Raw genomic sequence first — 25,685 nt, 5'->3', positions numbered from 1 at the left:
AAGTTGGAGTCCATCATCCACACAAGAACATCATGACGACCGATAGGCCGCTTGAGCTACTCCACATGGATCTATTCGGCCCGATTGCTTACTTAAGCATCGGCGGGAGTAAGTATTGTCTTGTAATAGTGGATGATTATTCTCGCTTCACTTGGGTATTCTTTTTACAGGAAAAATCTCAAACCCAAGAGACCTTAAAAGGATTCTTGAGACGAGCTCAAAATGAGTTTGGCTTAAGGATCAAGAAGATAAGAAGCGACAACGGGACGGAGTTCAAAAACTCACAAATAGAAGGTTTCCTTGAGGAGGAGGGCATCAAGCATGAGTTCTCCTCACCCTACACGCCACAACAAAATGGTGTAGTGGAGAGGAAGAATAGAACTCTATTGGACATGGCAAGAACCATGCTTAATGAATACAAGACTTCGGATCGGTTTTGGGCCGAAGCAGTCAACACCGCCTGCTACGCCATCAATCGGTTATATCTTCACCGAATCCTCAAGAAGACATCCTATGAACTCCTAACCGGTAAAAAGCCCAACATTTCATACTTTAGAGTTTTTGGTAGCAAATGCTTTATTCTTGTTAAAAGAGGTAGAAAATCTAAATTTGCTCCTAAAACTGTAGAAGGCTTTTTACTTGGTTATGACTCAAACACAAGGGCATATAGGGTCTTTAACAAGTCCACTGGACTAGTTGAAGTCTCATGTGACGTTGTGTTTGATGAAACTAACGGCTCTCAAGTAGAGCAAGTTGATCTTGATGAGATAGGTGAAGAACAGGCTCCATGCATAGCGCTAAGGAACATGTCCATTGGGAATGTGTGTCCTAAGGAATCCGAAGAGCTTCCAAGTGCACAAGATCAACCATCCTCCTCCATGCAAGCATCTCCACCAACTCAAAATGAGGATGAGGCTCAAGTTGATGAAGGGCAAAATCAAGAAGATGAGCCACCTCAAGATGATGGAAATGATCAAGGGGGAGATGCAATTGATCAAGAAAAGGAGGATGAGGAAGAACCAAGGCCGCCACACCCAAGAGTCCACCAAGCAATTCAACGAGATCACCCCGTCGACACCATCCTCGGCGACATTCATAAGGGGGTAACCACTCGATCTCGTGTTGCACATTTTTGTGAACATTACTCTTTTGTTTCCTCTATTGAGCCACACAGGATAGAGGAAGCACTTCAAGATTCGGATTGGGTGGTGGCGATGCAAGAGGAGCTCAACAACTTCACGAGGAATGAGGTATGGCATTTGGTTCCACGTCCTAACCAAAATGTTGTAGGAACCAAATGGGTCTTCCGCAACAAGCAAGATGAGCATGGTGTGGTGACAAGGAACAAAGCACGACTTGTGGCCAAGGGATACTCCCAAGTCGAAGGTTTGGATTTCGGTGAAACCTATGCACCCGTAGCTAGGCTTGAGTCAATTCGCATATTATTGGCCTATGCTACTTACCATGGCTTTAAGCTTTATCAAATGGACGTGAAAAGTGCCTTCCTCAACGGACCAATCAAGGAAGAGGTCTATGTTGAGCAACCTCCCGGCTTTGAAGACAGTGAGTACCCTAATCATGTCTATAGGCTCTCTAAGGCGCTTTATGGGCTCAAGCAAGCCCCAAGAGCATGGTATGAATGCCTAAGAGATTTCCTTATTTCTAATGGCTTCAAAGTCGGCAAGGCCGATCCTACACTCTTTACTAAAACTCTTGAAAATGACTTGTTTGTATGCCAAATTTATGTTGATGATATTATATTTGGGTCTACTAACGAGTCCACATGTGAAGAGTTTAGTAGGATCATGACACAGAAATTCGAGATGTCGATGATGGGGGAGTTGAAGTATTTTCTAGGATTCCAAGTCAAGCAACTCCAAGAGGGCACCTTCATTTGCCAAACGAAGTACACTCAAGACATTCTAACCAAGTTTGGAATGAAGGATGCCAAGCCCATCAAGACACCCATGGGAACCAATGGGCATCTCGACCTCGACACGGGAGGTAAGTCCGTGGATCAAAAGGTATACCGGTCGATGATTGGTTCATTACTTTATTTATGTGCATCTCGACCGGACATTATGCTTTCCGTTTGCATGTGTGCAAGATTCCAATCCGACCCTAAGGAATCCCACCTTACGGCCGTAAAACGAATCTTGAGATATTTGGCTTATACTCCTAAGTTTGGGCTTTGGTACCCTCGGGGATCCACTTTTGATTTGATTGGTTATTCGGATGCCGATTGGGCAGGGTGTAAGATTAATAGGAAGAGCACATCGGGGACTTGCCAGTTCTTGGGAAGATCCTTGGTGTCTTGGGCTTCAAAGAAGCAAAATTCGGTCGCTCTTTCCACCGCCGAAGCCGAGTACATTGCCGCAGGCCATTGTTGCGCGCAATTGCTTTGGATGAGGCAAACCCTGCGGGACTACGGTTACAAATTAACCAAAGTTCCTTTACTATGTGATAATGAGAGTGCAATCAAAATGGCCGACAACCCCGTCGAGCATAGCCGCACTAAGCACATAGCCATTCGGTATCATTTTCTTAGGGATCACCAACAAAAGGGAGATATCGAGATTTCTTACATTAACACTAAAGATCAATTAGCCGATATCTTTACCAAGCCTCTTGATGAACAATCTTTTACCAGACTTAGGCATGAGCTCAATATTCTTGATTCTAGAAATTTCTTTTGCTAGCTTGCACACATAGCTCATTTGAATACCTTTGATTATATCTCCTTTCTATGCTATGACTAATGTGTCTTCAAGTCTATTTCAAACCAAGTCATAGGTATATTGAAAGGGAATTGGAGTCTTCGGCGAAGACAAAGGCTTCCACTTCGTAACTCATACTTCGCCATCACTCCAAGCTTCTCTCTATTCTTTGGGGAGAAATGAGACTTCAAAGCAAAAAGACTTCGTCTTTGGTATAATCTTAACTCGTTTACTTATGACCAAAGGGGAAGATAGTATGAGGGCTCTAATGATTCCGTTTTTGGCGATTCATGCCAAAAAGGGGGAGAAATGAGCCCAAAGCAAAAGGACCGCACCACCACCAATTTGAAATTTACCAATTAAAAAAAAACACTAGTTGCTTTCCAAGAGTATTTATCAAATGGTATCCTATTATGTTCAAAAGGGGGAGAAAGTAGTATTTCAAAAATGGTATATCAAAACCCTCTTGAACACTAAGAGGAGTATCTCATTTAGGGGGAGTTTTGTTAAGTCAAAGGAAAAGCATTTGAAACGAGGGGAGAAAATTTCAAATCTTGAAAATGCTTTGCAAACTCTTATTCATTTACCTTTGACTATTTGCAAAAGATCTTTGAAATGGATTTACAAAAGGATTTGCAAAAACAAAGCATGTGGTGCAAACGTGGTCCAAAATGCTAAATATAGAAAGAAACATTCCATGCATATCTTGTAAGTAGTTTTATTGGCTCAATTCCAAGCAACCTTTACACTTACATTATGCAAACTAGTTCAATTGTGCACTTCTATATTTGCTTTGGTTTGTGTTGGCATCAATCACCAAAAAGGGGGAGATTGAAAGGGAATTAGGCTTACACCTAGTTCCCAAATAATTTTGGTGGTTGAATTGCCCAACACAAATAATTGGACTAACTAGTTTGCCCAAGTGTGTAGATTATACAGGTGTAAAAGGTTCACACTCAGCCAATAAAAAGACCAAGTTTTGGATTCAACAAAGGAGCAAAGGGGCAACCGAAGGCACCCCTGGTCTGGCGCACCGGACTGTCCGGTGTGCCACCGGACAGTGAACAGTACCTGTCCGGTGCACCAGGGGACTCAGACTCAAACTCGCCACCTTCGGGAATTTCCAGGGCGACTCGGCTATAATTCACCGGACTGTCCGGTGTACACCGGACAGTGTCCGGTGCGCCAAGAGAGGTCGACCTCAGGAACTCGCCAGCTTCGGGAAACGCCAACGGCTAGTCCGCTATAATTCACCGGACTGTCCGGTGTGCACCGGACTGTCCGGTGCGACTGCGAAGCAACGGTCGTCTCCGCGCCAACGGCTCTCTGCCGCGCATTTAATGCGCGCTCTGCGCGCGCAGAAGTCAGAATCGCCCATGCTGGCACACCGGACATCAAACAGTACCTGTCCGGTGTGCACCGGACACCCAGGCGGGCCCACAAGTCAGAAGCTCCAACGGTCAGAATCCAACGGCAGTGATGACGTGGCAGGGGGCACCGGACTGTCCGGTGTGCACCGGACTGTCCGGTGCGCCATCGAACAGACAGCCTCCCAACGGCCACATTTGGTGGTTGGGGCTATAAATACCCCAACCACCCCACCATTCATTGCATCCAAGTTTTCCACTTCTCAACCACTACAAGAGCTCTAGCATTCAATTCTAGACACACCAAAAGAGATCAAATCCTCTCCAATTCCACGAAAGGCTTTAGTGATTAGAGAGAGAGATTTGCCGTGTTTCTTTTGAGCTCTTGCGCTTGGATTGCTTCTTTTTCTTTCTCACTTGTTCTTGAGATCACATCTCCATTGTAATCAAGGCAAGAGGCACCAATTGTGTGGTGGCCCTTGCGAGGAAGTTTTGTTCCCGGCTTTGATTTGAGAAAAGAAGCTCACTCGGTCCGAGGGACCGTTTGAGAGAGGGAAGGGTTGAAAGAGACCCGGCCTTTGTGGCCTCCTCAACGGGGAGTAGGTTTGCAAGAACCGAACCTCGGTAAAACAAATCTCCGTGTCTCACTTGCTTATTCGCTTGGGATTTGTTTTGCGCCCTCTCTCGCGGACTCGTTTATATTTCTAACGCTAACCCGGCTTGTAGTTGTGTTTATATTTGTAAATTTCAGTTTCGCCCTATTCACCCCCCTCTAGGCGACTATCAGTTAGCATACCCTTCGGCATTTAGAAATTGTTGTGGCTTGTTCCGTGCATTGACCTCTTCTACACAAATTTCTGTGTAAATTTTTGTTGCTCTACTATCCCACTTTGCAATCACTTTGCCAGACTTGTCCATCTAGTGCAAAACAAGTGTAGACGATTGAAAATACGTATTGAAGTGCACTTACTAAGAAAACAAAATGAACAAGTAAGGGACCATAATAACATAAGGTAGTATCATAAGGAGTCAGATTAAGTTTGTCATAATTACATATATAGACTGAAGAAATCGAAGTGCTGCTGGACACAAAAGCACAGGGAACACTATATAACTGCTCATTAAGCAAAAGGCTGATCTATCCCTGTTAAACTACCATCTTCTTCAAATGTTCACCATGGTCTAAGTTAAACCTCATTGTCACTAAACGAAGGCATCTGGTCCGAGTCATATTCTAGACCCCAGAAGTTTTCAAAGTGCTCTGCAAAGTCCCAATATGGAGTAATGTAGTCGTCAGCTGGGGCTGGTGAGGACAAGGCTGACGGTTCGTAGCAGGTGTCACCCGGGTTGATAACGTTGTTCACGTTGTCCAAATTCTCTTGCAACACCAGAGAGTCTTGCTCAAGCATGCAAGCTATGTCCTCCAATGCTACACGAAGTTTGGTTGCGTCAAATGAGGTCAACCCGCGTCCCGGACGGATTGTTTCCCGGGCTACGGAAAATATCTTGTCCGCAATCTCTTGCATCCATCCAATTGCCTTGTCGGCTATGGAGTCTGCTGAATCCATCTGATGTGGATTTAGTTGGTTAGTGTACTAGACAAGGGGACTATCTACTAACTTCCATGTTTTGACATGAATTGCGTGGTAACATGGACAAACTGAGGTGCTAGCAACTAACATTCAGGTACTGACATAGACAAACTTTGAAATAAACCCAGATAAAAAATTAGGGATAAAACACATCAATGGTATCCCTTTCACCGAGAAGAAAATTTGGTAACACCTCATCTATGCTCACAGTTATTTAACCAACAAATAGATATTGACATTACCTTGCCTGCAGTGGATCTTGGAACCGAACAGGAAGAACCCGAGTTGATGGGAAAATCTGAAGTGTACATTACACAACAAAATCGTTAGTACGTCGCTCGAAACAAAAGTATGTAGTGAATAAACTGGACATGGGGACAATGTACTTAAATCCAGTAATTGAAACGAATTACTACCTCGGCTGCTAACAAACAAAACTATGCTTCAATTAACAAAGAAACAAATAATAGTGCAAAACACACTTCAATGGTTTCTCCTAAACCGAGACCAAAAAGCTTAAACTGCATCTCTGCATACTTGAAATAACACTTGCTACTACACAATACAGGGGGGATACTTAACCACGGACGTGGATGCAACCTAAACCCTAATCATTACATGGGGGACGAACGGATCCGTAACAGATAGAGACGAGAGATATCCAAACGAGGGCGTCGGCAGAGGAGATTGTGAGAGGGGCGGGATGGAGGAGAGGAAGTACCTGCGAAGACGACGAGATGCGATGTTGGGACGAGTTGCAGCTTGACGATCCGCGGTCAAACCCCTAGAGAACTGAAGGGTCACGGAGCCATCGAAACGACCTCCGCGGCGGAGGAGAAAGAAGAGAGGGTCGCCATGGATGAGAGGAGCTTACCTGCGAAGACGACGAGCGCGGCGGCGAGAGATGCGATGGGGGACGAGACGAGCGCCGCGGGCGTCGCGAATGGGGCCGGCTTTCGGCCAACGACGAGCGCTGGGGCGGGAGATGCGATGGGGAGGAGAGCTGCGGCGGCGAGATGCGACGGGGACGAGAGCGTCGTGAGGGACGCGGGTTGCGAACCCTAGCGAAATGAGGGCGGCTTTCTGCGGACGCGGCGTGAGGGCCGCTTCTGGCGTCGCGTAGGTGGCTGGCTTCTCGTCGAAGCGCGGCGCGCAAAAGCGGGTCGAGAATTTAGGCGTTTGGGAGACGCTTCGGCTTCTGGCGGCCAGAATCCGGCAAGAAGCTGAACCAAACGGCACCGTAATGGTGTGATGGATGTTTGTCACAAGCTGATCTGAATCTTGAAAATAGTGCTACTGAGAAATGGCACACTGTTGCAAATTGTAATGCGCCAAGTCATCACCTCACACAGCAACGTCAACATTGTTTTTTGGGTGGGGGTGAGGGGGGCATATGGTTCAGGTTTTATTTCGATCAACCTTCTCGTATTGAGAAAAGAAATCCAAAAGGCCTATTTTTATAGTGTTTTGGTTGTAAAGTTTCGATTAATGTTGCAGCTATTTCTCTTGCCGATAGTATAATCTCATGCATGGAGGCAAACAATATACTACATCCGTTGTTAAATATATAACACCGTTGACTTTTTAAAAAACTACGACCACTTGTCTTATTAAAAAAATCATGAATTATAATTTATTTTATTATGATTTGTTTTATCACTTAAGGTTGTTTGAGCATTACTTAAATTTTACATTTTTGAATATGACGAATGGTCAAAGTTTTCCAAAAACGTCAACAACGTCATAGATTTAAGAACGGAGGGATTAAAATGTAAGGGCGTGTTTGATTGCACTAGAGCTAATAATTAGTTGCTAAAATTAGATGAAGACATATAAACGTTTTATTAGCTAATAGTTCAATTATTAGCCACTTTTAGTGTGTGTTTGGTTGAGGAGTGGAGGAGAAAAGAGTGTCCTCATTCTGATTTTTTGAATGTTTGGTTTTCAACAAAATAAGAGTGGATCGGATCCTGGATCTCCATCTAGAAATTTATCATACATAGTTGGAATACTACCGCTCCACAAAAATGACCGGATGCGAGCGCTCTCCCCTCTCTTCCCCTGTACACTCGTACGACTCTACAACCAAACAAAGAATGGAGCGGTCCCGCTTTATTCTATTCTTCAACCACATAAAAAAATAGAGCGGCTTTATTCTTTTTGCCAAACGTAAAATAGAACAGCTCAATTCTTAAATACTGGACTGGAACCACTACATTATATTTAACTCTCCAACTTAACGCACCCTTAGCGACTAGCTAATAGTTAGTCAACTATTTGTTAGCTAGTTAATTCTAGTAGCAATTTTTTAGCCAACTAGATATTAGCTCTAGTGTATCTTAGCACCAGCTAAACCAGGGCGCGGACCCAGTGGGTGGTTCACATGGGCCACGGCACACTCTAAGATCATATAAGGTTAGTTAGTATAGTGGTGTAAGTACTATCTTTTGAACTTGGTAGTCAATGTTGAAGTCTTGTTGGTCTCTATTTTTTGTTTCCTTTTTTGATATTTTTTCTGGCACACGCTAAGCGTAGCAGCTGGGTCCGAGCTAAACCTCTACGAAGTACTATGGAAAGCCCTGTCACGCGCTGAATGGGTCATCATCAGGAAAAGAATGCACCAACAAACAATCTCTACAGTGAATGAATTAACACGGGAATAGAAAGGCAAGCAATGCATGCCCAATTGTGATAGTAAAAACGTGGCTGGCTGGCTGTGAACAATCTTTGATCATCGTACAACCAGTACCGAGCAAATTTGATCCTCTAGTTGATTTTATTTAAGATAGGCAGACACCTTTTTTTTTTCATGAAACGGTAAAATACTAATTTATTTAATGTACCTATTTATTTTAAATAAAATGATGATATTTTTTCTTCTAAGACCTATGAAACGTAGAAATTTCGAAGATAGGACTTGAGACGAGCGAGCTCGGCTCGGTCGTTTTGCGAGCTCAAAGATCAGGCTCGACTCGGATTTGTTCAGTTGCATACACTAAGTCCAATTTAGAGCATAACTAGTACGATGACCGTGCGTTGCGACAGGATAAACTATTTGATTAAAAAATATTGATCTGTCTGGTTCGGGCTCGATCAGGCTCGACTTGCTGTTTGAACGAGTCATAAAAAGTAGGCTCGATTTGGGCTCGCGAGCCTCTTCAAATTGAGCTTAGTCTGAATATAAGTACGAGCCGACTCATGAGCTTCGAGTTTTTTTAGCCCTAGATATCAGTTATTTTAAAAAAATAACCGGTTTTTTTAATCAAAGAGGGCCTAAATATGGAACGTGCATGCTCCCAATTCCCAAACCCTACCACGCGGATCTGGGAGGGAGATGCCTACTGTCACGGACAGAAAGGCCCGTTGAGGCCCGCCTACTCAACGGCCCATCGTTTCCGCGACAGAAATGGTGAAATAGTGAGATATCGGCCGTCCAAACTAGGGTTCGCGGATCCCCCACGACACCTATAAGCACCAACCCTAGCCCAAAACCCCGCTTCCACTTCACAGCCTCTCCGCCTCCGCTCCTCGCGCCGCCGCCGCGTCTCCTCCTGTACAGGTACGCCTTTGCCCTTTGCTCGCCACCTTCCTACCTCCTGGGGTCCCCGTGCCGTGCTTGCCGCCGGTGGATTGGTTTGCTCGTATGATCTGGGTTCTCGATCGACTGCTTAGCCGTTGGCTGCGATGCGCCCGCGGATCTTGCTGCGCGACGGCTCTGGATTCCTGATCGGTTGCTTAGCACTGATCGTAGTCTGTGAGATGCTTTCGATGCTTTTGTGTGCGTCTAGTGTCCATGCGCGCCTTGATGTCGCAACGTGCTTCAGACAGTCCACTGCGCTGCGCTGCGCTGCTAACGAGGGCGGGAGATGGAGCTGTTGGCAGCTCGTTGATTCTTGTTCCCGTGGTGTTTGTTGTTCGTCTCGGCTGACGCCGTTGCTGTTGATGTGGCGTTGTTGATGTGCAGGTAAGGAGAGGAAGAGGGCGAAATGGTGAAGCACAACAACGTCATCCCCAACGGGCACTTCAAGAAGCACTGGCAGAACTATGTCAAGACATGGTTCAACCAGCCCGCCCGCAAGCAGAGGCGCCGCATCGGTACGCTCACCGCCGCCCGTCCGCTCTTTCAGCCTACCTACTATATTTTGCATGCTTGAATTCCAACTAGTGTTTGGCAATTGGCTAATAAACAGCTCATCTTATCTTTCGCTTTGCAGTAGCCGTACTGCTGCCGTTAATAGCTTCATTGTTGTCAATAATGAACACACAGAAGGTTTTCTTTGTTCAATTGTAGTAATCTAGTACATTTGGTCCCGAATACACAGAAGGTTGTCAATAATGAACACACAGCTATAGTACATTTGTTCAATTGTAGTAATCTAGCCGAATTGTAGTAATAATGAGAACTAAGCTGTTTGTTATCCTTATTCACACCATAAGGAATCCCTGATTGAATGAATGTACTATAGCTGTTCCTTGTTCCTACCATGACATCACCACCTAGTAATGGGGCCTGCACTAGCACGAACAGACCTGTGTAATGTAACTAGTTAGCTACTGTGTGCATCTATTAGCACCAATCAAGATGGACTTGACATGCTAATGGGGTTTGATCTGCATGCATATGATTTCGCAGTGCATTGTTTTCCCTTGCTATACTACTATAATGATATTGATGAAGGAACCAAGATGAATGTTCGCTTTTACTCAATAATTGCTTCTACACTTCTAATTGGACCCTGTAATGTTCTGTATGCAGCTCGTCAAAAGAAGGCTGTGAAGATATTCCCCCGCCCGACTGCTGGTCCTCTACGCCCCATTGTTCAATGCCAGACTTTAAAGTACAACATGAAGTCAAGGGCTGGGAGAGGCTTTACCCTTGAGGAGCTGAAGGTGAAGCATTGCTTTGTTGTTGTCCTTCCTGTGTTACCCATGAACCATGCTGCTGTTTCAAATGTCCTAGTTTGTTTCGTAGTTGTGAAATCAAATGAATTGCTGCTGTATGTGCGCAATCTATATTGTTTTTGTGTCAGCTGCTGCTGTGTATATGCTGATATGTAGTCTTTTGTGTGATGGCAGATCTTCTAGTATTTGCAAATTTTGTTGTTCCATAGTGTTTAGATTTTGATTCAGATGTGGCTCGGTTGGCATAAGTTCTGCATTTATCCTTGTTGAATTATCTTCTTATGAGTCACACTTTTCATCGATGATCTGTGTTATATCTTGATGCTAAAAGTTACTATGTTGATTGCAGGCTGCTGGCATCCCAAAGAAGCTTGCTCCAACCATTGGTATTTCTGTTGATCACCGCCGCAAGAACAAATCCCTTGAGGGACTGCAGGCCAATGTCCAGAGGCTTAAGACATACAAGGCCAAGCTGGTTATCTTCCCAAGGCGTGCACACAAGGTTAAGGTATGGGCAGCAATCTTTTCCTTAGTGAAAGCATTGTTCTTATCTTAGCTGCTTCGACCTCTAATCTCTTATCACCTACTTTCATTGCAGGCTGGTGACTCTACTCCAGAGGAGCTTGCCACCGCTACCCAGGTCCAGGGTGACTACATGCCATTTACTCGTGGTGAGAAACGTTCAGTTGAGGTTGTGAAGGTCACAGATGAGATGAAGTCATTTGCTGCCTATGGCAAGCTCCGCCTTGAGCGGATGAACAAGAAACATCTTGGTGCCCGCCAGAAGAAGGCAGCTGAGGCAGAGAAGGAAGATAAGAAGTGAAGCGGTTGAAGATAGTACCCTGTTTTGTTCTATTCAGTCATTAGTGAATGCTACTACTTAAAGTGCTTGTTCTATGTTTTTTTTGCGGTAATGGAAATAGAGCCCAGACAAACATTTTGGTGTCCTACTGTTTGATGCCTTGTACTTGTTTGCGAACTCAGCTATCTAATGGGTTATTGGATTCTTGCTCACCTTCACGTTTATGCCTTGTTTAATTTTTCATGGGATCGTTTGAAATTCATATACGCACATAGCTGAAGTGCTAATCTGAAATGTGGCTTGTGCGGCTACCAACCTTTTAAATCTAGGAATGGTTCCTCTGCAGTTGGCCCACCTACTGGCTTGTCGGCCTCTAAGTCTAAGAGCAGAGGATCTCGTTTGGTTAATTTAAGTTGTATTTATGTTATCATTTTTCATCCGAGTTCTAATGAAATCTTCAAGGTTTATGGTTGATTATAACAGGATTTGGCGATGTGCTGATATGGATTTGCTCCTCGTTGCTACCTTCGCAGTTTTCGATTTTGCATGGGAATTGGGAACCACGAACTATTTCTAACCAAGCCTTTTAATCCTTTTCAATATTTAACATTTTTTATTTTTACCGTCTTCTCATCTGAGACTTATTCTCTACTACTGATTATGTATCTAATGTAGGCGTGCACACCCACGTTCTGCCGATCGCGAACCCCGCCGCCCCTGCCTCTCCCCCATTCCCTCCCTCGCACATCCGCCCCCCTGTGCCCCCTCGCCCACCTCTCCCTGCACGCCGGATCCCCGCCGTCCCCACCATCGCCCGTGTTGGGTCCGACCCAGGCCGCTCATGCCTCGCCGCGCAGTCCTCCCGTAGCACCGCCACACCGCACGCGTCCGCGGCGGCGTCCGCCTTGGCGCCGGTCTCGCACACCGTCCCGCAGCGGATCCAATGACGCCTCCTCACCCTCCGCTGCTTCCTCCCATCCCCTCTCCCATCGAATCCACGATTACGTGTCCCGGTGTCCACCCAGTTCCCCGCTCGCCGTCGATGAAGGGCGGCCGCCTGCACCGACCGGAGCCGCCGCAGACCCACCTCGCCATGGCGGCGGCGGTCGCGGCGCCTCCCATCCCCGCCCCTAACCACACTCCCCTTCCATCCTCGCTCACTTCCAGCCGCCCCCATTCCCAGTTGAAGGAGCTGTCCAGGAACCGGGAACCCCATCACCGGATCAGGAGCAGCCGTGTCGCGGGGATGGTCGTTGCTGAGCTCACGATGACCGCCCGATGGTGTCGGACCCCGCACCGCCGTCGGCACCGCGCTAATGATGGTATGGCTTCCAACTTCAGCGTGGTATCCACAGGGACGACGCGATCTCCTGCTCTAGGCTGTACTGACGCGTCCCATCCTGAGCAGTCACCGGAACCACGCCGTAGCGCCTAGTGCGTCGCCCTGTTTCACCGGGAGGATGGAACTCGCCGTCCGCTCTCGGTCCCGAAGCAGCAGCGCGTGCCTTGGCCTTGAGGAGCTGCAGCCTCAACTCCACGTCTTTCATGGTTGGCCTCGCCTCTCGCCTCAGATCCAGACACTCCAGCGCCAGGCGAGCAAAGCACACGACCGCTTCCTTGCTCGCTTCCTCCCAGACCTGACCGTCCACTATCTCCTCGAGAGGTTTCTCCTTGGCCTCCCACAGGTAGTTGGACAGGTTCTCCTTCTCGCCGTTCCCCTTCTCGATGATCGGCTTGTTCCTCGTCAGGAGCTCAGCGAGTATCACTTCGAAGCTGTAGACGTCGCTCTTGTCAGTCAGCTGCCCCGTATGGTAATACTCCGGGTCCAGGTAGCCGAAGGTGCCCTGCACGGCGGTGATGATGGCGTACTCGCTGCCATCGACCCACCTCCCCGGAGAGGACATCCTCTTCTGCATCGATGTCGACCTCGAGGTCCACGCCAAGATGAAGTCCGTTGTCGTAGCGTCCTCGGATCCACGTCCACCGCGTCGCAGACCAAGGCCGACCGGGCCAAGCTCGACGTACGAGTGCATCCTCTGCGCCTGCTGCTCCACCTCCTGCCCGTCCTACTGGTGGAACCCGGAGGAGTACCTCGGCCTGGCCGCGCTGCTCCACGCCAACAGGTATACCACCATCACCGCCACATCGCATCCTTTGTACTGTGATGGATGAATGATGGGTGGTGTATGCTGGATCTGTTTGTTGGTGTTGAATGATGTGTGATTGATCGATTGCATGTCATCCTCTGAATGTCTTGATGAATTGTTTGGTCCTTAGATGTGATGTTCCTATGTTGTATATCTTGTTAGCAGTAACACTCATGACAAGTGGTATCATGACTGAGTGGCTGCTGTGACTCTGATTTCATGATCTTAGTATCACAAATGAAGGAAATGTGTTGAATAGATAGATTACTTAGACATATTTAAAGGCATCATGGTTTTGATTGTTCTTCTGGTATCTAGCTTATGAGTAACAAATACATCACACTGGAACGTAGAGTCTTAAATTTATAGTGGATGTTTTGGTGAATCTATTCCTCTGATATTTTTTTGGCAGTGGTGTGTTGAACTACTAGCACTGTCTGCTGATCTCATACAGTTATACTCCAACTCATGATTTATTCTGTGATGTACTGGCGTGGGAAACGAAACCATTAATTCTTGAGCGCCCAGTTCTAGGCATGAGAGGACCTACGGGAGGGTATTTTGTTTAGGTTGAGTTTAAGTTAAAGAGTTGAGTAGGATATTCGCCCCCAAATTTCCCCAATCATCATGTATTGTTGCTTTATAATTTGCTCTTAGAGTTATTGGTCAAGCTGCTTCTTGTATCTTGAAATTCGATATTATATTGGTTAATATAACAACCTGCCCCTTTGAATTTTAAGGTGAACAGGGCTTCAGCAGGGACGCTGGTTTAGCAATGGAGGCGATCCATTCCTTATCTGCTTCAAAATCAAGTTATCCAATGGTTGATCTCACCCAACTCTTCATGACAGCTACCCAGGAAAGGAAAAGATTAGAATCGCAAGGCCAGATTCTCAGGGTGGTAAGCCTTTTTTTTAAACTCTGTCTCCTAACTTTGTCCCTTGTGTCTGGTAACCAGTTGGACATCAAGCACTTAGGAGTTAGAAATATTTTGACGCAAAGGGCTCTCGTTGTTAATTATGGTGCTCTAGAAATATTAGATAGTTTTCAATATATGTAGAATGCAAGACCACTCTAAATTATTGTGGTGCTAATTTTCATCGGATCACTATCTATCATTCTGTACAAGTGTATTACCCTGTTGTTCCTTATTAAATGAAATTGCAATATTCGCAACTAAAGTCAGTTATTTCTTCTTTGTGTTCGTGAATGCTATAGCTTAATGCCCTAATCTTTATATGCCTCTTCTTAGATATGCACTTCCATGGGCACCCGACGACATTAAATTCACAAGAATAAGAAACCCCCTCCACCTTAAGGGGTAAGACCATAGCTTCCATTGCTCTTTACGTTATGTAATATATTTGCATTATGCTAATTTGATTCACCATAATGCTTACCATTCATACTATTATGCTTGTTTTTTCTCTTTCGTAATCATCGAAATGGTCCACTTTTCAAAGTTCAAGTAGGAGCCAACGAAGAAGCAAGCCCCATCGTCATCATGGAAGGAGGAGGCCATCCCACCCACGCTGACGAGGAGCCACCGAAGGAGAAGGCCCCACCACCCAAGGAGAAAGCCGCCCAAGGAAACCTTTTCATTTCAGGTGTTTAGTGATGCTACTTGCCCTGAAACCTTTCGATTCTCGTTGTCCTCTGTGGAAAAAATGGGTTGTTTGCGTCTGATATTTTACCTAGGTTGTTTAGATCTACTAGAGCTTAATTTAGTCAGACTAGAGACAGTTCGCCATATGTTGATGATCACCGTGACACTGTCGAAGAAGCCTCTGGATACATCATCTCCAGGGTAAGTCAAAAACCTATCCTATCGCTACAAACACAGAAGAATTTCAGAGTTGATCACCTTTCTTTTCCTAATTCGTAAATTGTTGTTCATTGTTTTCAGCTTTCCTGCTTATCCCTACTACTCTATAAGCACGGTGTGTAGGCGTCCACACCGTGCACCATGTTCTTAGTTTTGGTAGAATTCTTTGTCTTAAAGCTGACTGGAAATCTCAGCTTAGGGGCCCTGATGCTCGGGGAATCAAGGAAATATGGCACAACTATTGTCCCTGGTCTGTATGCACCAGTTCATCTACATTTCTTTGTTGCTCGTATGGACATGGCTGTTGATTGCAAATTGAATGAGGTTCATAACCAGGTGGGGGTTGCCATCTATTTGCACCTTTTTTAATTGATCAGATTGCCCACTAAAATTTGTTTGCAATCTAAATGGGACCACAACGAAACGAATTCTAACTGGGTTTATTAGGTGGTTCGAGTAGCACTCAAGTTTTGAGTTTGATTGCCTATAGGAGCGAATTTCAGGTTGATCCCTTTCTTATACCCCATTGTGTGGGAGCTTCCAGCAAAGGGTATGATCTTTACATCAAATCAAATAAAATAAATCAAAATGATGTTATACCTGCTAATGTTACATAAACTACTTAGATGAAATCTACTTCAGGCTACCAAAAAAGTGTTTATTCAACCATGCAATTTTAATAGAAGTATAAACTTCTGAGGCCTTAAGTCTGTAAAAGTAAAATCATTGTGCCTTTATCCAGTGGACTATCTCTGTAAATCCATTATATTAAAGTCACTATGATTGATTGTTTGATCATTTCTCGTGCAGGTGGTTGAGGTTAATGTTAAGGTGGAAAGTGCAGGCACACATAACATGCACAATAATGATTTCTATGCTAAAGAGAAGTTGCTCAAATCAATGCGTGATTGTGATCCTTCGTCTTTGCGCCATTGGATTGTAAGAGTTGTTTTCTTGTTTTATATTTTTTTTGTTATTCCTACCATTGAATTGGGCATTCAATACCTGTTCATTATCTTTATGCTTATGCAATCCAATAATGATGGAAAATAACTGACTTGGCTGCTCTCTTGAGTTGTGGCAACGGAAGTTCCAGGCCCCATTGCAGCACTACACTGCGCTAATGGACCTTCAGGTAAGCCCATCAGACATATCCAAGCAAAACAATGTGCTCACAAAGTCACTTGCAGCTAGCTAGATTGTTATTTCAGTCAAGAGTGTTTTTGTTTTGTTGAATGCTGCATTTTTTTCCAGGACTATTCTGAGAATGGAACTGTAACCGTGGTATATCGAGTGATACTTAAAGGAACTGATGGAGAGGTAAATTTTCTCCCTTTTTCTCTACGGATGTTTTGTTGTACCTGCACAAATTGAAAGTGGCACTTTCAAATTATATGGTTCACACTAACTGCACAATCTTTTTTTTCTTTTGAAATCAACTAAAATACATTGAAAACAATCATTTTTATTAACTTATGCGCTTGCATCTTTTTGAGTTAGGCATATAGAGATGCCACGGGCACAACACAGTTCCATGAGGGGCGCAGGGAAGATGCTGTTGCAGCCGCAGAGGAAGCTGCATTCAGCAAAGCTTGCGCATGGTTCGGTTTTGGCCTGTATCTGTACCACCAGGATGAATCTCATTACGACGACCACTTCCATTGAGGCTCAATCTGCAAAAGAGTTGATCATAAGTTGTAACATGCGTTGGATATGCCCCTAGAAAACTTCGTATCTAGAATCAATTTTTGGTCTTTGCGTAGTATCATACTCATAACACAAAGAAGTGAACCTATGTAGATGCTATTTGAAACCTTTTTATTAATATTATAATTCTTATTAATATTATTGTATAATTACTTTTTGAGTGGAGAGAAGGAAGGCCTTTTGCAGCTACCAAGTGACAAAGGCCTTTTGCAACTACCAAGTGACAAAGCCCTCCTCTCTTATCCATCATTCTGCCCACTTGTTGACAAATATGTAGCGGTATATATATCTTTGATCCTTGTCATTTGTTCGGGGTCGATTTATGTTAACCTGGGTGGCTGTAATAAATATTTGTCGGCCTTGTGTTTTGTTGTCTGCTTTTCTCTTGAATGGTTCATTGAAGATGGAGTGAACTCAGCTGAATATGTAGTCTGTATGTTTTCATGGTTCATTTTTCTTTTTTATTTATCTATCATATCTATCGGAGAAGCTTTGTCATATGAAGCAGAGTCTGGCAGGTTGGTGGGGCATTGGAGTGCAGTGGCGTTGACACTCTGATTAATTATGTCAATTGGTTGATCCTTGCATTTCCTCGAGGTAACTTAGCAGGCAAGGGACCACCTCGAAATGCAATGGTTGTCAACAAAGAAATTGTGACAGATTGGAGTCGATGATATATAAGTCGCCACTTTCATGTAGGCGTTATAAACTAACATTCTGTCGAATAAAGATTGGAGTCGATAATAATTTGCCGTCGCAACGTACGGGCACTATACTAGTATTTTCTTAATTTACCACTGCACTTAATTTATTTTGATCTCCCAAGAAAAATATTGGAAGGAATTCCTATTGTCTGAAAAGTGAAAACTTACAAGGTAGGATTTACCAAGTTCTTTTATGTTCCTTACTTTTTTCTCTTTTTTCCCAAAAACTCCAGATAGAGTCCATTTAGAAAATTTCTGGATTTGCTCTGATAACACATGTAAATTTTGCTAATTATGCTCGTCTGTTTCTGGCCACATGCAACGATGGTCGATGCTCATTATCTTCTTTTTTGGCAGAACATACAATAATAAATCCAGAGAACTAATTTGTAGAGATGCAAAGCGGTTTGTCAGGAAATAAGATATTGGTATAATTAAACTACCACAAGTCATCTTTTAAAATAAATAAATAAATACATTTCATGCTATTTGCTAACCATCTCTTCTAACCATTGCACCACAAATATTGTAAATATGTATAATTATAATCAGAAAATAACTGATCCCCCGATGGCATATATGGATTTGCTCCTCGTTGCTACCTTCGCAGTTTTCGATTTTGCATGGGAATTGGGAACCACGAATTATTTCTAACCAAGCCTTTTAATCCTTTTAAATATTTAACATTTTTTATTTTTACCGTCTTCTCATCTGAGACTTATTATTTTCTTAATTTACCACTGCACTTAATTTATTTTGATCTCCCAAGAAAAATATTGGAAGGAATTCCTATTGTCTGAAAAGTGAAAACTTACAAGGTAGGATTTACCAAGTTCTTTTATGTTCCTTACTTTTTTCTCTTTTTTTCCCAAAAACTCCAGATAGAGTCCATTTAGAAAATTTCTGGATTTGCTCTGATGACACATGTAAATTTTGCTAATTATGTTCGTCTGCTTCTGGCCGCATGCAACGATGGTCGATGCTCATTATCTTTTTTTTGGCAGAATATACAATAATAAATCCAGAGAACTAATTTGTAGAGATGCAAAGCGGTTTGTCAGAAAATAAGATATTGGTATAATTAAACTACCGCAAGTCATCTTTTAAAATAAATAAATAAATACATTTCATGCTATTTGCTAACCATCTCCTCTAACCATTGCACCACAAATATTGTAAATATGTATAATTATAATCAAAAAATAATATAATCGTGTCGGTCCGAACTGACACTACGTGCCTAGAAGGTGGTCCATGCACAACACGATTTTCGATATGGATCAGCATGAGTGTGTTGAATTGTGTTAGACCATATTGTGATACTATTAAATGGGTTATGCTTCGAGCTAGCATGCTAAATATAGTCATCTTGATCTCACGAGCTTGGAAAAAAAATGAGAGAATAAATTTTAGCTTGTCTTACTGCACACCATATCAGGGCTGTCCCTGTGGGGGTACCGAGGGTGCGGCCGCACCAGGCCCCCAAAATAGAGGGCCCCTTCGCCACTGGACGGTAGCACTTTTATATTAAACCTATCTATTATAGACACAAATACGTAAAGAGCGATGCATTATCGAGTTATCGACTAGTCTCGTTTATATTCTTAAACTGTCTCAATTACTTATCGAATACTCTATCCGTTTCAAAATAGTATTTGTTTTAGTTCTTGATTTTTATGTTTATATTGATGATGATGAATCCACTAAAGAAGCAAAACAAATTCTAGTTTGATATAGGGAGAGTATTATAAACTATACATATGATGGTTGCTTTGGCAGAGAGAAGCTTTTTAAAATTGAAATATTTTTGTGAACTATTTTTGGTCAACAATAACACAAAAGATGTTAAATGACTTGGTGATTCTATATATCGAAAAAAGTTGTTGGATGAGATTGATCTCAATGATATAAGAGATGACTTTGTATCACAAAATGTTAGAAGATATTTTTAATAATATCGGATAACAAGTGTTTTTTGCTATATTTTACATTTATTATCTTGTAAACTTCAAAATAGTGCATAATAATTTTTATATGTCAAATATTTGATTATATATGTATAGTTATATATATATTTGTGTGTGTATGGGCCTCGATATCGTATTTCGCACTGGGCCCCTAAAAAGTCAGGAACAGCCCTGCACCATATACCTCTACATTCACACTCATCTAATCTATGAGTTTGGGTCGTGTTTGAAAAATATCCCATTTAAACAATGTCTATATGATATTGCAGTCACAACTAATTAGTAAATCTCTACTACTGCAATGTATGAGTTTCGGCTTCAAATTTAATAAAAAAATGGCGCCAAGGGTTGCGCCTAGAATTCAACCCTATGTCTTTAAGGACCAAAGCTTGAGGCTTAACCACTAGAGCACATCTTGTTTTGTATGATACAAACGATAGATATCTTATTTGAACAAAATCTACCTATATGGTACATAAAATCCGTAGTAATATACAAACAACTAACTAGTATGAATTATAAGTTGAAATTTGATATATTAATCTCTACTACTTATTAAGAAGGTAAGGGTAGTCTGCCGTTCTGCCGTTCTGCCGTTCTGCGATCTCAGCCGTCCATTCTATCGTGTAAATCTCAGCCGTCCGATCCCGCAGTCCATCCCGCGCACCGCAGCCCATGACATACGGCAAATGGAAAACCCTAATCTTCAGCAGTCCCGTGGTCTCCAGCGCCCTCGTCGCTTACCAGCCGCCACCCGACCCGCGGCCTCCATCTTCCCGCTCGCCGCTTGCCAGCTTCCACCCGCAACCGCCGCCCTGCCTCCCGTCCCCTCCCCTCCCAATGGCACATCCGGTTCCTGCAGACGGGGCAGTCTCCCTCTCTTCCCATCGCAGCCCTAGCTAGGGCGAAGACGGGGCGGTCTGCTCCGCCTCCAGCCACGCCGCGACACCTGGTGGCGACTCCATCGCCTGCTGAGCACACGGTGGACGCGACGGGAGATGGCGGTGGAGGAGGGCCGACGAGGGCGGCGGCGCCACGGAGCACCCGGTCGAGGTGATCGGCCGCATCCGGAACCTCACCTCGGGTGTCTCATCCGCGCTGGAGTTCGCGTGGGGCGGGACGGCCGTGCCGTGCGCGGCGACGCCGACGGGTGTCGCGACTTCACCCTCGACGGCGTCTCTGTGTCGGAGGAGGAGGACCTCGAGGGGTTCTATCGCCGGTTCGTGCGCTCCAGGATCCACGGCGTCCCCGATGCGCTCGGCAACCTCCATCCTCCTCGTCGCGACGATCTCGGTCGGCCGAGCTCCGCACCAACCAGGCAACCACCAGCTCGATCTCCTCGCTGTGAGCCTTGCCAACCTCCAGCCTGCTCTCCTCGCAGACATGCGAGGATCTTGGCCGGCCCAGCTCTGCAAACCCGCCCCTCTCGCGTCGAGCTCCGCGTTTCCCCACCCGCCATCCCGCCCTTCGTGTTTCCCTGCCCACTCTACCTCTCGCCTATCGTGCCGCCCGCCATCCGCTTCTATCGCAAGGGAACCGAGGATCTCGACGGATCCACCCACCATCCTGCCCGCGTTTCCCCGCAAAACAAATACCCCTAGCACCCCTCCACACCGGCGGCCTTGCTGGGTCCTACTCCTCCTCGGCTGTGCCTGCTGGGGTGGCAGCGGCAGGAACTAGGTAAGGGGAGGGAAGGGGATGTATGAGGTAGAGCAGAACCGTAGTGGTGACGCCGTCACACACGGATCTGGACCACCAGATCTCGTAGCTATGGGATTGCAAGTTCATGCAGGCAGTGGAGGTCAAGGCGCTATGCGAGCAGGCATAGGCGATCCTCATCGAGGAGTGGAACGTACAGCCCGTGCGTTGCCCCGTCACTATGTGTGGTGACATCCACGGCCAGTTCTACAACCTCATCGAGCTCTTCCGCATCGGCAGGGAAGCGTCTAACACCAACTACCACTTTTGTATAGATAGAAATTAAGTATCCAGTGTGATCTCTGATTCTTTGAATTATACCTTGAGATCTCTGATTCTCTGATGCATATATAGAAGATTGGTTATGATGATTCAACAACTGAATTCTTTTCTGGTGGGGATATAGCTGAGTAAAAAAATAGATTATAGAATAGTTGAGCATTGAGGCAAGTTTACTATCTCTGTTTAGTTTGTGGGTGACTTTGTTAACGGGAAACATGCATATCTTTCTAGCGCACTTTCCCTTCATGTGATTGATCCGTGAATCTGTACATAACATGTGTGGCAATTTTAGTTCAATTTAACCAATAAACATAGATAGTAAACTTGGCTGAGACTGATCAAACCCGTGCAAAAGTTATGTGATAGTCCCTTCTCGGTTTTCTTGTGTCCAGCTTGGTGTCTAATGAACCATGCCATGCTTAATAAATCCATTTGTGTCTTACCAGTAGAACGAGCGACATTGAATATTTTGTAATTTTCCTGGTTTTCATATTACATCTGCGGTTCCACACACATGATGTTTTGTTCATTTGTATCTTATTTATCTTTTTATTTAAGATTTTTTATCCTTCAAGTACCTTAGAAGGCTGCAATTATTTTGTAGATACTTCATGTACACAGTAAAGGATTTGGAAGAGTGGTCAGAAAATCATGATTCCTTTCGCCACGAGCAGAATTTGGTTCAGTGGACCGAGACAAAACGGCCATGTGTTGAAGCCTTTTTTCATCGTGGTTGTGAGTCTATTGAATGCTTTAATGCTCAAATTATCATGTGTCAGTTTAGCTTTTAGCTCCAATTGTTTTTGTTCTTCGTGAAGCTATGTCTGTTTCTCCACCATAAGAAACATATGTTACTGCTGGAATGCTTTTGAAGGATGTTGTCTATACAGCTGTCGATCATGTTTATTATGAACTTTTGAACTACCTCAGTTTTAATGAATGGTAATTTACTAAGTTTGTGACTTCATGAGTTCTTAATGAAAACGATATCTGTCTTTGTAGAGCTGTCTATAGATGTTCTTACATGTTTGCAATTTGCGTGCTAGCTGTGTTGAGCATATTGATTAAGCTTGGCATCCGAGCTCCCCTTCGTTTCACCCTGGTCCTCTGCTTGGCATCCGAGCTCACACCGCAGGTGAACACAGAGTCACGTTTGTGGCGTGTGTTTGTTTCAGCATTTCGGTGGGTCCACGGGGTACGACCACGACGACGGTGGCGGCCGGAAAGCGTTGGACTCCGTCTTCGCCGACATTGTTGGCGTGGAGGCTGCCATTGTGCGCCCGCAGGTCCCACCTCCGCACACAACACAATCTCGTTTTTTATGGTTACAGTACTGTGTAACCGAGCTCCTCTCCTCTTTGATGAATCAATCAACTAATTGCTCCACTGCTGCCAGTTCTTCTCCGGTACCCACGCCATTGCCTGTGCGTTGTTTGCGCTTCTGAGGCCTGGGCATGAGGTAGGGATAGGATGAACTGAATGAACTATTCTTGGCAGTGACATTTGAGAGTTGAGACTGATTAATGTTGGATTCCTGCAGCTCCTGGCAGTCGCTGGGCCCCCGTACGACACTTTGGAGGAGGTGATTGGGATCAGGGGGTCGGCCAATGTAGGGTCACTCAAGGATTTCGGAGTGACGTACCGAGAAGTTCCGGTGCGTCAATTTCTCTCTTCACTACCCTGTAGTGCCTACTGTGTGTCGCCATGTGCTGTAGCCTGTGGAAGTGTGGATGGTTACTGATGAGACTAAAGTTATAGCTTGTAGCAGATGGTGGCCTTGATTGGGATGCTCTTGCTTGCTCCATCAGGCCGGAAACTGGGTGTGCCTTCATACAGAGATCGTGTGGATATTCGTGGCGCAAGAGCTTAAGTGTAGCAGATATTCACAAAGCTATAGGTTTGATCAAGGCAAGATTGTTGTGTTTTGTGACCATCAACCTTCTGTATCTATAGTAGCTTTTCTCTGTGGTGACAATTTTTTTCTGGTTTTGATATCATTGCAGATGCAAAATCCAAACTGCATGGTGATGGTTGATAATTGCTATGGTGAATTTGTTGAGATATCGGAACCTGCAATGGTGGTATGTCCATGATTTTCACTTCCTCCTGAAGACGATTCCTTTTTCATCTCGTGTTTCATGGCAGGGAGCAGACTTGATTGCTGGAAGTTTGATAAAGAATCCAGGTGTAACTATTGCGCCTTGTGGTGGTTATGTTGCTGGGAAGGAGCATTTAGTCGAAGCAGCTGCAGCCCGTCTATCTGCACCTGGCCTTGGGGTGGAATTTGGGTCAACACCTGGCCATGTTATGCGTGCGCTATTTCAAGGCCTGTTTCTTGGTCCGCAAATGGTTGGAGAAGCAGTAAAAGTAGGTTTGCTAACTGCAAATGGGTGGAGATACAATGCATGCACTTGATGATATAATATGATCCACAGGGAGGTTTGCTCATTGCGGAAGTCATGTCAGCCAAGGGATACAAAGTTGAACCACTTCCGAGGGTTCCTCGTCATGATATTGTGCAGGTGAAATCTAGCCTTAGATAACTAGCTAGCACGTGTACATAAACACAAGCATGACATTGTAAGGCCCTGTTTATTTCCTTACAGGATTATATAATCTAGCTTATGGATCAACTTATTTAAGCCGACTAGATTGAGATGACAATAACAAAAGGTATGTCTCTAACTCATAGCATATGCCATATCTATTTTTGCCATGGTGATAAAATAATTATAAAATAATGATCAATAATGTGTCTTCGTTGTTGCAACAGGACCATTCCTATTTTTAATGGATAATTTAAACTACTTCCACACATGCTTGTAGGCCATTCAGTTAGTCCCCATTTTGGTTTCTCTGATGCTGCAGATTTTCTGACACAATGATGCTAACTGTTCTTGGTGATCAGTCACGTGCATTATATGTTTCTCATAACATACTTCTGAATACTATTTTTTTAACTGCAGCGAAAATTGGAGTAGATCCCTCAGGATGTGTCGAACTAGCAAAGCATGTCAGATTGAACAACCCTAACCTTGTGTTGTCTGGTTTGATGATAATTGGGATGCTTGATTACTCCTCAACTCCGAAGAATTTCAAGGTAATGTATAACTCTGGGTTATAGAAGTTCTATCGAAGTGGCAATATGGCATGTATATGTGCACTAACGTGTATTATGTATGTTAAATTCATAGGCACTAGCCAACTGTCGGGAAGATGTGTGCAAGGAGCTTGGAATACCGGAAGAGCAGCTCGAACTATTTGTGGACATGTCATCTGACTTTGAACAAACAGTAAGGGAAATACTGTGATATATGAGTGTTGAAGAGGCATGGTAGGCTGATAGCTACGTTAATATAGACATACATTGTTTTCTATGTGCCTGCAGATTGAAATGGGAAGCACAAATGTAAGAGTTGGGTCAACCATATTTGGTGCAAGAGAATACCCAAAGAACTAGGGGGTGCTTATAAATTTGTGTCATCCATGACAGTTCCAAATTTGATGATATGTCATATATGTGAAATTGTGTGCCCAATCCTCCTTAGCTGAAAAAAGTGCACTGCCTGTAGCGGTGACCTCCGCATGCAGCACGTCAAGGAGAAGCTATCCCTCGGCCACAACTCGCTACTACAGGTGCAACCGCTCTTCCTCCTCCCTTTAGTTTTTGCCTTGTAACTTTAATTCGGTCGTCGCCCCCGCTCAATTCCATCTCATATGAATATCTGATTGGGTTTAGTTCATGGATGCTGCGCTATTTTCCCTTCCTTACAATTGCACTTGTGCCTTTTTGGCCCAAGATCTTTCCTGGTTGCTGGTCTTCTTGTGTTCTGTTTCCTGTCATTGATTGCAATTTGGAATGTAGATGGATGGCCTCATAGTTGAGCTGAACCATGCTTCTTGCTATGATATGATCTAAGGTTCTGTGATTACATTGGGAAGCAACTGGGAAGCCTTTAGAAGCAGAGGTAAATG

The 25,685-nt window shown here is 44.4% G+C and overlaps 2 protein-coding genes and 1 pseudogene across 3 annotated transcripts; all 3 read left to right on the top strand.

Annotated features, from left to right (window-relative positions):
* Positions 1–9,116: 9,116 nt before the first annotated feature.
* Positions 9,117–11,643, top strand: LOC100282254 (60S ribosomal protein L13-2). Its single transcript, NM_001155166.2, has 5 exons — positions 9,117–9,235; positions 9,641–9,771; positions 10,433–10,566; positions 10,928–11,086; positions 11,177–11,643. Exons 2-5 carry the CDS (start codon positions 9,663–9,665, stop codon positions 11,399–11,401), a joined length of 627 nt encoding a protein of 208 aa, NP_001148638.1. The 5' UTR covers positions 9,117–9,235; positions 9,641–9,662; the 3' UTR covers positions 11,402–11,643.
* A 958-nt stretch (positions 11,644–12,601) lies between these two features.
* Positions 12,602–17,193, top strand: LOC100502189 (wall associated kinase - succinate dehydrogenase [ubiquinone] iron-sulfur subunit - Copper amine oxidase pseudogene; annotated as a pseudogene). Its single transcript, NR_159645.1, has 11 exons — positions 12,602–12,702; positions 12,789–13,503; positions 14,268–14,428; positions 14,780–14,848; positions 14,991–15,134; positions 15,226–15,334; positions 15,434–15,467; positions 15,547–15,688; positions 16,163–16,487; positions 16,607–16,672; positions 16,853–17,193. The product of NR_159645.1 is annotated as a wall associated kinase - succinate dehydrogenase [ubiquinone] iron-sulfur subunit - Copper amine oxidase pseudogene (transcript).
* A 4,416-nt stretch (positions 17,194–21,609) lies between these two features.
* Positions 21,610–24,288, top strand: LOC103636341 (uncharacterized protein YnbB). Its single transcript, XM_020543209.1, has 9 exons — positions 21,610–21,697; positions 22,269–22,330; positions 22,886–22,996; positions 23,107–23,169; positions 23,251–23,364; positions 23,469–23,618; positions 23,714–23,791; positions 23,856–24,077; positions 24,146–24,288. The coding sequence occupies exons 1-9, from the start codon at positions 21,610–21,612 to the stop codon at positions 24,251–24,253; spliced, it is 996 nt and encodes a 331-aa protein (XP_020398798.1). The 3' UTR covers positions 24,254–24,288.
* Positions 24,289–25,685: the final 1,397 nt, after the last annotated feature.

Source organism: Zea mays, chromosome 8, assembly GCF_902167145.1.
Source record: "Zea mays cultivar B73 chromosome 8, Zm-B73-REFERENCE-NAM-5.0, whole genome shotgun sequence".
Classification (NCBI taxonomy): Eukaryota; Viridiplantae; Streptophyta; class Magnoliopsida; order Poales; family Poaceae; genus Zea; species Zea mays.
This window is presented reverse-complemented; position numbering and strand designations above follow the sequence as displayed.